The 15,847-nt window shown below is 29.8% G+C and overlaps 1 protein-coding gene across 1 annotated transcript; it reads right to left on the reverse strand.

Moving 5' to 3' along the window:
• Positions 1–6,169: 6,169 nt before the first annotated feature.
• Positions 6,170–9,904, reverse strand: LOC129303835 (receptor-like protein kinase HSL1). The gene is made up of 2 exons (XM_054943377.1): positions 7,132–9,904; positions 6,170–6,783 (listed from the first exon to the last, which is right to left on the reverse strand). Exons 1-2 carry the CDS (start codon positions 9,776–9,778, stop codon positions 6,374–6,376), a joined length of 3,057 nt encoding a protein of 1,018 aa, XP_054799352.1. The 5' UTR covers positions 9,779–9,904; the 3' UTR covers positions 6,170–6,373.
• Positions 9,905–15,847: the final 5,943 nt, after the last annotated feature.

Consider the following 15,847-nt stretch of genomic DNA (forward strand, 5'->3'; position numbering starts at 1 on the left):
CTTCTTCTAACTTACATTAACTTCATTAAACTCCCAACTAGCTATTAATGGCTTCACATTACTCCAACAACCTCATTTATGGTGGAATTTTGTGTATATGTTACCTTTTAACTACCAAAACTTAAATTTCCATAAAACAATAACCTGAACAACTCTCATTAACTCTATTTAAGTTGATGTATTCAAACTCATAGCTTTTGTGGATCAAAATTCATCTTTCTCAAACAAACCCTAACTCCCAAAGTCAAGAAAATGAAAGAGGAAGGAGGTGGAGGACTTAGGAGACTTACCCTTAATGCTTACAAGTTTCAAAATACTCCAATACTCCAATCCTTCAAGTTTTAGCAAATCTCCTCATGTCTTGTTCATTTATCTTTCATTTTCCTTCTGTGTTTTTTGTGTGTCTATCACGGCTCTATTTCTTCAGAATCGTGGTCATGCACTGCAGTATATGATATAGAGAATCTTGATTTGTGCCTGATAACTCATACACAGTGGCATGTCATGCACGCGATGCAATATGTGGCACAGAGCCATTTCTCTTTATTTTTCTCACTTTTTTCAAATACCTTTTCAGAGCCAAATGAATCCAATGTTTCCTTCTGCCTCTTCAATGCTAGTAAATCATTTGATGTATTGTTTCCAGTTACATATGAAACTATGAAATGAGATCATTGGAAAACTTTATTTACAAACCTTTCAAACACCATAACTGTTATTATTCTCTCAACAAAACTAAGGCAGGAAATATGGCTAGATTCTCTGTAAGAAAAAACACAGTAGTGAAAATCATTTATAATAATGTGAAATCAAACTTGCAAGAGAAAATATTCACAGGACAAAGATCATAATGTGAAATGGAACTTTATTACAAAATATCAAGTTATCCAAATTTCTATACCCAAAGGATTGGAAGATTTGAATAAGTTCATGTAATTTTGGAGATATGTAACTCAAAGTTACTGCTATATAGTCAAATTCTACCTCCAAAAGGCTTTTATTAGCTTTAGAGATTTAATTAGGAAAATGTCAATGATAACAATAATCCTTAGCAAAAATATACAACATATATATACATACAATAGGAATTCAACACCAAATAGTCTTTTGAACATACTTTTATTGAATGAAATTAACGTTACATTTTCGGACACTAAAAGAAAGAGACCCAAGCTATTAAGTAATTGAGCTATATATCTAAGAAAAATATTTAAAATAAACTTATCCTAATCAAATTAGGATAACTTTGTCTTGAAAAAATCAAAATACTTGAACTAACCCTAATTCAAAATAGATAAAAATGCCATCCAAAAGTAACTAAAACACAAATAACATCTTAAAATAAATAAACGTCACTATAAGGGTTTTTTTTTTATGCAACACTACAAGGGTTTTGTGCCAACCACTAGAAATAGGCTTGAAAAAAGGAATTATCTCCAGGAAGAAGGACCTAAGATGATAATACGATTGCTATTGCTGCATTATTTTGATGGGTACCATGGGATGGAAAACCCTCTTCCAAAAGCGCTATCAAGGTGGAAAAAGATATTCCATAGAACTGAATTCTCCACCAATATCCCCTCGAAGAGTAGGCATCCTAACGGTTGCACTTTACAACATTTCATTTGACTTCTCAACTTCCTCATCAGTTAAAAACCTTCTTTTATCGGTTAAAATCCTCTATAGGCGGCCCTTTCTAGAAAATTTTTTGATACCAATTGGCAGGTTCCTAAATGATATGAGGAACATCTCCGAAGGCTAGTTATAAAGGTAGGAGAGTGATGGTATTGTCAAATAGTACTAAAATTAATAAAAAAATAGATTTTATGATAAAGTACCACATTTAAGAGTTAATAGATTAACTATTTGAATTAGTATTATAGAAAGCTAGATAATGGGGGAATTTTTTTATGAAAAAATTAATTAAAAAATTATATTAAAATTAAATAACTAAAAGCAAGTTCAACTAAGAAAATCACCAAGCATAGACAACACAATTAATTACAATCTAATTACTTAAACTTAATTTTTCACATCCACAAAATAAATTAACTTTATTTAACTTTATTATTCTGATTTTATTATATATTTTTCCAAAATTATTATTCAAGAATTAAACAACAAGTTAAGTTATAGAGTAATTAAAATCTTTCTTAAACTACAATTTAATAATTATTTTTATATTACACACACAAGAAACAATGCATGAATAATCACCCAATAATAAATTGTAATTTTATATATTTTTTATTCTTTCAATTTAGATTTTTTTAATATTTATTTGAGACTAATTGAATTTAATTGAATACTATTTAATTTTATTAACCAATATTCAACTTTTATACTTTTAACTATCTAAATCTTGAATTTTAAAATATAAATAATCTCTTTGATATTTTTATATACTTGCTATTTAATTTTATTTTAATTGTGTAAATTTTTTGAATTCAATTTAAAAATATTGATAGAGATTATTTTAGATAGAAAAATATATGTATACTTAAAGATTAAGTCAATAATTAAATCTTATAAAATTTATTTATGTTTATTTTTGGTTTTCTAATTTAATTTTTAATTAGAGTTATTTAAGATAATTATGTCATTTTTATTAAAATTTTAGGTTTATTTAGCATATAGAGGTGTGGCATGATTAGCCACGCAAATCACTCTGAATTGACTTGATAGAGACGCACAATGCTTTGAATTGAAAAGAAGTGACAAGATGGCTGATTCAGAGAGATTGCCGATTTGCACAAGGGGCGTGCAAGCAACTAGTCAAACTTGAGCTTTGGCCAGAATTCATGCAGCTGGATTGTTTAGAATGAATTAGATGAAACTAAACCAGCTCAATCGAGTTCCTACTCTAATTTACACCTACCATGGTGGATAGCGTTTGCTTACATGCATTGGAATTTTTAAACTACACGTTGTAAAAATATTTTTGATGAACAGGTGAATCTAATTCAACTTGATCCAAACAGGTGTCTTCTAAAAGCTTCAGCTGACTCTAAATGGATGGGCAAACTCCAAGCAGCCCACCTTCCCTCTAGCTGTGATAAATCATGGCACCCACCATCAGAAGGTGGCAGAAGACTAGACGTTGATGGTCCTGCATAATGGATTTGCAACTTGTGGTGATATTATTACCCATGATCAAGGAGGTTAGGTAGTAAGTTTCAAATGCAAACTTAAAAACTATCCATCCACCGCAGAAGTTTTAAGAATTTCAGAAGGGCTTGATCTTTGTTAATCTAAGGAATTCATAAACATTGAAGTTTACCTTGATTGTGTGAAAACAATTAATCTTATTTTGAGAGGTCATCACGAAGAACACCCATATCATAACATTATTCAAAATGCTTGTAATGTTCTTTATAGAGATTGGCTTGTTTTCATTAACTTTGTTTTTAAAGACGTTATTAGTCATGCTCACTACCTTGCAAAAGAAGCTTACTTTATGGAGAGTTATTTTTGCACCTTTGATCATTTTTCACTTAATATTATGTTAGGAGGTGAATGATGATTGAGGTCACTCTCTTTGTTTTTCTTGTTTTTAGCTCTTTTGCTTTTTATCTTCTAGATGGTTGAATGAATTTTAACTTTGATCCAAAAGAAAAAAAAGAAGTAACGGGGACAGCAATAGGTGCCACACTTCAATTTTTTTTTTTGTTATTATTGTCATTTACAAGTTTTAAAAGAACTAATTTTTTTAGTATGATTAATTATAAATTATAATTTTAAGCTGCAATCAAAATTCTTGATATTTAAAAAATATTTTATTTAGTTTTATTTTAATTTATTTTTTTCTCTCTTTGCCTTTAAATTTTATAATTTAATTGGTATAGTGGATTAAACAAGTGTCATTGCATGATTTTTAAATTATATATTTTATCTAAGATTTTGCTTACTGTAATCAATTAATATAGCAATATAAAAGTAATTTATCTTGGCTTGGGTGATTATTCATATTTGGTTTCTAATGTGGGTAACATTGAAATAGTTATTAGGTTGTGGGTTAAATGAAATTTTAATTAACCTATAACTTAATTTTTTATTTAATTCTTGAATGGTAATTTAGAAAAATATAGAATAAAATTAGAATAATAAAGTTAAATAAACTCAATTTATTTTGTGGATGAGGAAGATTAAACTTGATTATAATTGATTGCACTGTATGTACTTGATAATTTTTTCAATTGAACTTGCTTTAATTATTTAATTTAAATTTATTTTTTTAATTGATTTTTTCATAAAAAATCCTCCCACTAGTTAGCTTTTCAAGTAGTTAATCCATTGACTCTTAGAGAGACAACTTATATTGCACTTTATTATAAAATCTAGTTTTATTATATTTTAGTGCTATTCAACAATAGTGTCACCACTAAATTGCTCTTATAATGTTATATCAATCGATTATAGCAAATAAAATTTTAAATAAAATAAATAATCCAAAATCATGCAAAAAAAACTACTCTAATCAACAATAACAATTAAAGTATAAAATTTAAAGGTAGAGATATGAAGAACAAATTAAAATAAAATTAAATAAAATTATTCATGAATATTAAAATCTCTTATTACAGTTTAGAATAATGGTTTGTGATTTATCACGCTAAAAAAATTAATTATCCATAGTTTTAAAATTCAAAAAGCACCAGTCGAATAGGAGAGCATGAGAAGCCATCGCCCAAAGTGAAGAAAATAAGAGGAAGAGTGACAATTAAGTTCCAAAACAGTAAATTAAAGCCAGTTAAGTTTTCAATAAAATTTTTTATAAAATAAATTATAAATATTAATTTAAACAGTTAAAAATAAAAATTTCTGTTACAATCTAAAATTACATTTAATATTTAAATATTTATTTATAATTAAAAATATTAAATTTATAATAATTTAAATTGATATTTTAAATTTATTTTAAAAAAATAATTAAAAACTTAATTGATATTAATTTATTATTTTAAATTCTAACCGTCATTCTGGAAAAAAATAAAAGATGATGAAGAGCAAATGGCGTTCCCCTCTGCTCTTTATTTTTCAAATTCCTCCGCCGCCGCTCTGTTTCTATTATTTCTTCCCTTTTTATTCCAAAAAGTAGTGCGTCCCTTTCAATTGAATTCAATTCGGAGCGATTTGTGCAGCTAATCATGTGTTACCCATTTGCTAAATAAACCCAATAATTTAATAAAAATTGACAAAACTATCATTAATAACCCTAATTAAAAAATATATAAAAAATAAACATAAATAAAGTTTTTAAAATTTGATTCTTAACTTAATTATCAAGAATACTCACATTTTTCTATTCAAAATAATTTTTATCAATATCTTTTAAATTAGATTTAGAAAATCTGAATAAATAAAAAAAATTAAATAGTAAATGTATCAAAATATCAAACAGATCATTTATATTTTAAAATTAAAAAATTAGGTAGTTAAAATCTAAAAGTTGAAGATTGACTAATAAAATTAAATAATATCTATTTAAACTTAATTATAACTTCAAATAAATATTAAAAAATTTAAATTAAAAGAATAAAAATATATAAAATTGTAATTTATGAGAGAATCAGCCTAATTACGTATACAACATGTGAAACTCAAGAATCCCATACAGTCTAAGTCTAAATCAACCTTAATTTGCAGGCAGCAAAGCAAAAGAAGAGGGAAAGTACCTTATGTCTCAATCAAACTGATATTAGGGGCAAAAACACCAAAGAAAGAGACACACACAGGGGACCGGGGTCTCTCCCTTTCTTTTCCTCCCTTTCCCTCCACTTTCTCCATCTCCACCATTTAAATTTTTTTATTAAATAATTTTTTTAAATAAAAAAATTAATGAATGGTGGAAATGAGGGAAGTGGAGGAAAATGGAGGAAAAGAAAGTGGAGAGACCCTATATGCCACACAGGGTCACAGGCACAAAGATAATTACATAGAGATGAGCGGAAAGAATTTATATAGGATATAGATGAACTCTTTGATTCATTCACAAGAATTCACATATTAACACAACCTTATTTATCCCAAAAAAGATTTATATACCAACTTTACGAAGTCAAAACTCTCGTGTTGGTCAAATGATTAAAAAATTATGGCTGCTAATACCCAAAACAAATCATGGCTGCTGTGAATATTCCATTAAAATGGAGAAAGATACTCCTTCAAGTGCTAAATGTAGTAGCTAAATTACTTATTCACATAGATTAAGGAAAGAGACAGTTGACCTCAAAGATGAAATGTAGCTCTTACATATATTTACATCCTCTTTCACTTGATTTTAGAAAAATGATACGAGATTGATGAGTTACAGCACATTAAGCCAGCTGCTAATTTTGGCACAGGCCCCAACATTTCATTTACATGAATCTAGCTAGCTATCATTTTCAATATCCAACCTACTATCCCTTTTAGAATTCTTTAGTAGGGGAACAGCCTCGAAATGACCAAAACCCATTTCTGCATAAACAATTGGATCTTTCAAGCGAAGCAGTTCATTCACAACTTCCTTCATGGAAGGCCTACCAACTGGCTCTTTGGTTGTACACATCACCCCAAGCTTGAAGGCACTGCACATTTGCTCCAAGTTCGAAGTTTCCTTAACATCTTCGTCTAGAATTTGTTCTATGCTACTTCCTAATTGATTATGACGCCATGCCCATTCTGCAAGAGATGAGTGTTCATCTCCATAGTTGGCTTCTTTTCCAGTTGTCAGTTCCAATAGGATAACCCCAAAGCTATAAACATCAACCTTTTCGTTCACTCTTTTTGTTTGAGCATATTCTGTAAATTCATGTCTCAAATAGCACTCATGTCAGTTTATGCAGTTTGAAAGGAAAGAAAAATTTAATTTGAAACTAAGCACTGTTTCCCTTATTAGTCTTTCCATCAAGTAACTCAAAGGTGAGGGAAGGATTATCATGCAATAAATTTGTGATTTTTGTGGACTAAAATGCTGATTTACTAATCTAAGATTATAACTAGATACAAAAGCCAAGGAATTAATTGTTAGTTTACTGAAAAACTAGAATGTGGGCTCGTGTTTGGTATGAAGTTAACATAATATTACTAATAAGTTATCAACAGTATGACATCCTAGTATATATAAAATATGTTTGCCTAATCATTTACCTGGAGCGATATAACCAAAAGAGCCAACCACAGATGACATGGTATCAAGATGTCCTGGATGGATCAACATCTTGGCAAGACCAAAATCTGCAACTTTTGCATTGAACTGAGAATCCAACAGAATGTTGCTTGTTTTGACATCACGATGAATAATGGGTGGTGAGTTGTCATGATGCATGTAGCTCAAGCCTTGTGCAATCCCAATGGCTATTTGCAATCTCCTTGGCCAGTCAAGAATAAAACTATGAACGGTGGATGACGCACCTGATGAGCCACTCTTCTTATGTAGCCACTTATCGAGACTATGATTTTCCAAGTACTCATATACAAGAAGTAGAGAATCCTCATTAGATATACAACACAGCAACTTCACTATGTTAATGTGACGAATACTGCTCAAGATTTCAACTTCTGCAAGAAATGCATTTTCAAGTTTCTGATGCAACTTCCTGTTATTGCTTATCTTCTTCACAGCAACATAGTCTTTATCATTGATAGCAATACGATGTACTGTACCATACCCTCCTCTGCCTATAATGTTACCGTCTGTCATGGATGAGACAATATTTGATTCTGTGAAACTCAGCTTTTGGAAGGAAGTCAACTTCCATGAAGTGTCCAATTCTTGCTTTCTGTTTTGGTAGAATCTCATCATCAGAAATGACACCAAGAAAATTGCTATGGATGCTACTATAGCAAGGCCTATGATCAAAGCAAGAGGCACAGATGAGCCTTTGCTTGACCTTTGAGGGACAGAACCAGAATTGCACAAGTTAAAGTTTAGTCCAGCCGTATCAACACAAAGACCGGAATTGTTCAAAAAGCTGGTAGCATAAGCAGAATTTTCAAATTCACTGGGAATTTTCCCAGTCAACTGATTAGAGGAAAGGTTGAGATCAGGGGGTCTAATAAGGGATATTTGAGATGGAATTTGGCCAGAGAATTGATTTTGTGACAAGTCTAGTTGTGTAAGGTCAAGCAAATGACCAATTGAATCTGGGATTTTCCCAGAGAGTTGATTTTGGCTCAAGTTTAGAGTTCTCAGAGATTTCCATGATATAATTTCAGATGGAAATGGGCCAGAAAGTCTGTTCTGATCAAGCAACAAAGTTGCTAGATTGGAAAGACTGGTTAGCTCTTGTGGAATACTTCCATTAAAGAGGTTGCTACTTGCATTAAACACAACCAGATTCTTCATGGAAGATATTCCTGCTGGAATTGGACCAGAAAACTGATTGTAACTAATTGCCATGAGTGAAACATTCACAGGCAATGTTTCAGGAAGCTCACCTGAGAATTTATTGTCATTGATCATGAAAGTTGACAAATTCTGAGATGCCCAGAGGCTGCTAGGAATTTTGCCTGAGAGTTCATTATTGTATATCTTCAACTCTAATAGGCTACGACAATTTCCCAATGATTCTGGCAATTGCCCACTAAGTTTGTTGTCATAAGCCGTTAATCGAAATAAGTTGCCATGGAAACACAAGTTCTGAGGAAGACTGCCAGTGAAACTGTTTGATGCAAGCTCAAATGTTCTAAGATTTGAATGAAGCCCAAACTCTGGGGGAATATTACCTGATAAATTGTTGATGAAAACCCTAAAGTCTATTATGGATGGAAGACGGCCTAGGCTTTCTGGAATCTCGCCAGATAATTGATTACATCCTAAGTTCAAACCAGTTAGCTTACTGAGATTTCCGAAGCCTTCAGGTATCTTCCCCGTAAGATTGTTCCAAATGAGGTCAATGATCGTCAAGTTTAAGGCTTCAATCGCTTGAGGTAGCTGACCATTAAGCTGATTCTTTGAAAGAAACAGGATGCTAAGATTCTTGAGCATAAACAAACCACTTGGAATTTTCCCGCTTAAACTATTTGAGGATAAATCCAACATCTCCAAGGCAACCAGTTCCCCAATAGTTTCTGGGATTTCACCGATCAAGTTGCAGTCATGCATTTCAATATCCTTCAATTTGGTGAGCTTGTTGAAGCTAGGCGGAATCTTTGAAGGAGAGAACGGGTTGATGCCCAAATTTAAGACTTCAAGATTGGACAAGCTGCCTATTTCACTCGGAATAGTGCCATTAAATAGACAAGAATTAAGCTGAAGACTTGTCAGGTCCTTTAACCGCCAGACGCTCGCCGGAATCTCACCGGAGAAGTTGTTGCCGCCAAGGTTAAGAAAACGCAGGTTAGCCAATCGGTCAATGTCATCTGGAACTTTACCAACAAAGTAATTATTAGAGAGGTCCAGGTGCTCCAGCTTGGAGCAGCTGTAGAGATACGTTGGGAACTCCCCAGGAATGAAATTCCATTGAAAATCAATGGAAGTGAGGTTTTTTAGGTCACAGATGAAAGGTGGGACCGTGTGGGTGATGGTGATGTTTCGCAGAGCCAGTCTTGTAACAGAGTTACTGTTGCAGGTGATCTCTGTCCACGAACAATGGGATGAATTATCTGATTGTGTCCAGTGACTGAGGGAAGACGGGTTCTGAAAGTACTGCTTCATCCTCAACAAAACTGCATGTTCTTGATCATACAGTTCAGACTGAGAGTTTGCACAGTTCAGACAGAAAACGAAGAAGACGAAGAAGAAAAGAAAGTCAACTCGGACATGGAGCCAGAACAACGGGGCTGAATTTGTCATCTGGATATGTGAATTTCGAAGAGGAGATAGGATTCGATGAGAAAGAGAGAATCACGCATGTATTTAGCAATGTCAGGATTTCACACAGAGATCTTGAAACGATGAAAATTCGTTCGCATGTTGGCTCGCCAACAAACTTGGACTTTCAAGGTCAACTGTATTTGGCGGGTCAGAGACGTTAAGTCGTTGTAGGCCCACACAAGTATCGTGATTGGTTGAATGAAAAATCAAATCCTTTCCCGCACTGACGATGCAACCACAAAAACTTGATGATCAAAATCAACTGATCTGTCTTTGTCCCCTTCTAGTTATCTACTGAGGAAACCACGAGCCCAGAGACTAACTATGTGCTTCTCACCGAACTTACCGTTTATTCACTTTCCACGTGTGTACGAGTGTGATTCTTTTCATGTCAGTCAAACAGACGAAAAATAACGGTTACCAATTTGTACTGCTTTTTTTTTGAAAGAAGAAGTACTGTGAAGTCTGCCTCAAAAATTTTCATTATCCTGAAATCTCATGGAATATATAAAATGTTATAAATTTAAATTCTTATATAATTACAAAAATATTCTTTTATTATTTTATTTTTCAAAAAAAACTATATTTCATCCACCATTGTTGTCGAAATTCACAGTATATAATTTATGGAATTTGGTAATAATGTATGCATTTAATGAGTTCTAGAGTAATTGAAATTCTTCAGTGAGACTTCATCATAATTCTCCCTTTTCTTGGGCCAAATACTAATTTGTATTATTGAGTATTCTCAAGTGGATATGCCAGGATTAGCCCATATATATATATATATATATATAGTTATATCAAGTAAAATGAACTCCATGTTTCTTAAAAGATAAAGGTTCAAACTTTATGAATAAAAAAAAATCATATCATAGAATAATTCCATTTTGGTCAAGTAATGCTATGATTTGAGCCAGGAAGTTGTATTATATATTATATTGAATAATTAAATAAAATACATTAGTGACTTTTGAATGAATTTCGGTGGAGGTATTTGAATGATATTGTGGAGGTGGAGGGTTATGTGGGCAATGCTTCACTGAATTTTATTGACCTTTTGGAACAACCACGGTAAGATCCCAAAAGATTAATTGTCATAATAATAGTCAAGTTTTGGACAAAATTTTTAAAAATTAAATTAGAAATATTGATTTACATTATTACACGTTCATAAATATAAATTTCAATTAAAACCTAAAAGTTATATTAAAATTAAAATTAAAATCTATTTCTAAAATTTGTAATTCTATTTATTTTCAAAAAAAGTATTAATTTAATATTTGCATAAATGAAAGTGAAATCCTCCAAATTATATAAATGATAAGTTAGTCTTTCAAAATTTTATAATTTTATTGAAGTTTCTAGAACCTTCTATATCAATAAATTTTAAAGTGAAAAAACTATTTTATCTTTATTAAAGATAATAAACCTCAATCACAATTTCTATTTAAGGCATGATAAATTTTATTCTGTGAATCACAAGAATTAAATTAAAAATCACAACTTAATAACAAGCCCAAATCACAATTTTTGCTTAAAAAATAATAATTTTTATTTTGTGAATCGCAAAAATTAAATAAAAAATTATAATTTATTAAGTATAATTTTTATTATTAAAAATTAAGTTCTCAAAATAACAAGTCTCAATCACAATTTTTGTTTTCAAAATAATAACTTTTATTCGAATAATCGTAAAAATTGAATAAAAAATTATAACATATCAATAAAAGTAAAATAATAATTTTAATTTAAAATTTATTGATACAAAAGTCTTTAAAAATTTTAATATAATTATGATATTTTGAAATATTAAATTGTCATTTATATAATTAAAAAAATTTTATTATCATTTTTTTAATATTTTACCACCAACCTGTTACTTTCCCCATCGCTGTGGCAATACCATTTGCTATCATTCATCACATCACATGAGGCTAAAATAATATATCTTTGGCCCATCGGTTAAAATAAAACACTATGAGTATACAGACTGCCATTGTTGAACGTAGACCGGGAAAGAAGTTTCTACTTCCCACAAACCAATCTAACAAGAAAAATTGTAATTTTTTTTATCCCTTATAATGTTATTTTTTGTTGGGTTTTTCTTGTTTTATCTTATGAGGAATTCTTTATCATTGAAGTAACGCAAGAATAAAAGTTAAGGTAAAAGAATAAATTTTCTCTAAATTATAGTCTAGTAATATCTAAAATTCTAAACTCATTATTTATGTAATATGTCCCTCCAAATTTTAAAAGTGATGCAAGACTTCTATTTTTTAAAAAAAGTTAATTTTGACTATTAATTATCTGAAAAATGATAGAAATAGATCTTAAAAATCATAGAAAATGACAAAAAAATTATAGACAATAATTCAAAATATTACAGAAAAAAGATAAAAAAAATTAGTAGTCTTTTTCTATAAATTCAAAAAATAATTTATAAATAATAATATTTAAATTATTAAATATTAAAATATTTAATATTTTAATAATATTTATTAAATTTTATCTTAATAAAATTTTAGGATGCCTAACCCTCCACAAAAAAGAGTTTTAAAAAAAATTAACATTAAAGGATATAGTCAAAGTCCTACTTACCACTGCATGTGAGCCTTACATACATGTCATATTAGCAAAAAAAATAACAAAGTTAATGGATTTTTTGCTCCTCAAAAAAATAATTCAAAAAAAAAATTACCTCCACTTACTAATAAGAATACCCATGCTTCTTGAAAAATATTTAGGAATAATAAATGAACATTAACTCAATTAGAAAAACACCTTATTCTAAAAATAAAATTACAAAAATAATAACACATAAAATTTTATTTTATTAAAATGATGTAATTTTATTAAATAATCTATAAATGACATGGTGCATATATTCATGTACGAATTTCTCTTTTAAGACAACCTAATAAAGAGCCATAGCGTAAATGTTTTACCCTCACCCCAAAGAAGTGACTCCAGGATTTCTCATTGATCCTCCTTGACCATCTCAAGTTGTTTTAGATTACTTTCTATACGTTTAGCTTAAGAAGTCTTCCTCTGATTGATGATGTTGTGTTTTCTCTTTTACTTGCTTTCTAAAGGCCAGTGGGAAACACGTAAATCTTCCTGTTTCTTTTCTTTCTTTCTTTCTTTCTTCCTCATATATTCTTTTTCTTTTCTTTTTTGCCCCTCCACTTTGTGCATATTTACTTTGTAAAGCTCACTTCTTCTTTACGGTAATCCTCAGGAAACTTCCAAGTCATACGCAGATGTAGAATTTTTTGTTGTCATTAAACTCAAGTGACTTGAAAGATTTGGTAATCATTAACTGCCCCAGCTCTCATAATCACAGACATATATATTGACGCATGGAAATAAGCAAGAACAGAACATGCTCTGTTCACCTCTATTTTAAAAAGGAAAAAGCAGAGCCAGTTTAAAAAAAATTCTAAATTATTATTATTATTATTATTTAAATGAATTTTCCGCCATCCAACGTTCTGACTGCACCGCTGATTGTTTCATTGATTTTTTTTTTTTTTGAGCAGAGCTGATTGTTTCATTGTTGACTGGGATAAAATACTCTGAAAATACAAATCTAAAGTGATTAAATAATCATTTATTTTATCAATGTAATTGTCATTAATGAAAATATAAAAGCTTGTTTAAAATTATTTTTTTTTATTCTGATAACTAGTGTTTTACATAACATGGTTTGAAAGAAAAAAAAATTTAAAAAAAACTTGGTTGAATAATTGTTCTGAAAAATGATATCTTAGAATTAAAAAATGAAAAAAAAATTGTTTGATAAATTACTCTAAAAATATGTTTTGAAAATGAAAAAAATAAAAAAAAAACTGTTTGATTAGCCTGTTTTACCAAATTAATATTGATATATACTCCCTCCGATCCTATTTATACGTTATATTTACTAACCTCACCAATACTAATACAACAACAGTATAAAGAATAATTATAAATGAAATTTCAAAACTAACCTTCAAATAAAAAACTAAAAAATAATCCAAACAATATAATATTATTTTTTAAATAATTCTCTCTCATAGTACTTTACAAAAAAGTCTGTCAGTAAAATAAAGGTTGTTAGCTTTACTTGGCGGGAAGGCCAAAATGAAATTGGTGGGGGGGATTTTTGGCCAATTACATTCTTATAAAAATGCCAGAAAAAATAGATTGAGCAAAAGAACAAAAACGCACGGGACCACAATATTCTTCAGCTTTCTACCCTGCCTTCCACCATGGAAAATTACTGCATGCCTTTTGATTTAAATGCTCCAGCTGAGGAAGATGGTGGGGATAGTAGCAACAGTTTCTTGAACTTAAATGCTCCTTCCATGTGTGAGAATATCTACCTAGACAACAATCAAAGTGAAAACCAACATGTAATCAATGAAGAAAGAAATGGTAAGAATATTTATGTTTATGAAATTTAAAGTATCTCCATGTAAAATTTAACTTTTTAGTATCTATGTTCAGTTGCTAAGAAAAATAAAGCTATCCAAATATAATCTATTTAAGAGTAATAATCACCTTTCATACATTTTAAACATTTCAAAGCCTCTTAATACCTCAGCCAGCCTATCATAGATGTCCACATGCTTATTAAGAAAATAGATGTCCACATCAAAAATATTAAAAGCTTTTTAAACATTCCAAGGCCCCTTAATACCTTAGTTAACGTGCTTATTAACAGCTTTTCACATACGTAGATAGAATCTCTCAAGTAAAATGGTAATATGACAAATCAGAAATGATAATTTTAACATTATTGGTTGGACTTTTCCTGATTATTTTGTAGGAGGGTCCCATGGATTAGAAATGATAATAATCAAGCTTTCACCATGCAAAATGACACTTGGGAAAGAGGCTTTTCAGTCCTAAATCTAGCTTGGGACAAGCATGCATATATACAAGAATAATAGGTAGAAATATGCCTAGTTAAGCTAAGCTTGATGGAAATTGAAAAGCTTTTGTATGTGGTTCTAAGAGTAGTGTCTTGTTGGGTATAGTGATAATATTCTCTTGCTAGTTAGCATATAATTTGAATAGAAGGATATAAATAGAAAATCAAAAAATTTACAAAAATATGAAAGTACTTCCATTAAATCTTAAATTATAAGTAATTCAAAACAGAAATTTCTTTTCTTTTCTTTTCTCTTTTGCCCCTCCACTTTGTGCATATTTACTTTGTAAAGCTCACTTCTTCTTTACGGTAATCCTCGGGAAACTTCCAAGTCATACGCAGATGTAGAATTTTCTGTTGTCATTAAACTCAAGTGACTTGAAAGATTTGGTAATCATTAACTGCCCCAGCTCTCATAATCACAGACATATATATTGACGCATGGAAATAAGCAAGAACAGAACATGCTCTGTTCTCCTCTATTTTAAAAAGGAGAAAACAGAGCCAGTTTTAAAAAAAATTCTAAATTATTATTATTATTATTATTTAAATGAATTTTCCGCCATCTAAGGTTCTGGCTGCACCGCTGATTGTTTCATTGTTAATTGGAATAAAATACTCTAAAAAAACATATCTAAAGTGATGAAATAATCATTTATTTTATTAATGTAATTGTCATTAATGAAAATATAAAAGCTTGTTTAAAATTATTTTTGTTTTTTTATTCTGATAACTGGTGTTTTACATAACATGTTTTGAAAGCAAAAAACTTTAAAAAAAAAACTTGTTTGAATAATTGTTCTCAAAAATGATATCTTAGAATTAAAAAATGAAAAAAAAAATTGTTTGATAAATTACTCTAAAAATATGTTTTGAAAATGAAAAATTAAAAAAAAAACTGCTCGATTAACCTGTTTTACCAAATTAATATTGATGTATATTTTTATAATTATTTAACATTACATTTAGTTATAAAATTTTAATAAATATTAAATAACATTAGTAACTTTGGTATCTTTTCCCTCCATGGCTGGATGTCCAATTATATTACATGATAAGAACTCGGTGGCAACGTTGCCAACTAGGTGCTTCGTCTAAGAATTTGAGCAAACATGCATCAGATTTTTTTG

Source organism: Prosopis cineraria, unplaced genomic scaffold (genome assembly GCF_029017545.1).
Source record: "Prosopis cineraria cultivar Desert tree isolate PC_DT_omini unplaced genomic scaffold, ASM2901754v1 PC2, whole genome shotgun sequence".
NCBI lineage: Eukaryota > Viridiplantae > Streptophyta > Magnoliopsida > Fabales > Fabaceae > Prosopis > Prosopis cineraria.

What these genes read in the sequence shown, in the direction of transcription:
- LOC129303835 (XM_054943377.1), bottom strand. Translation starts at nt 9,778, where the DNA reads ATGACAAATTCAGCCCCGTTGTTCTGGCTCCATGTCCGAGTTGACTTT. An exon ending in TTTTGGTTATATCGCTCCAG is followed by an intron (nt 6,784 to 7,131) that starts GTAAATGATTAG and finishes ATGAATTTACAG; the next exon opens with AATATGCTCAAACAAAAAGA.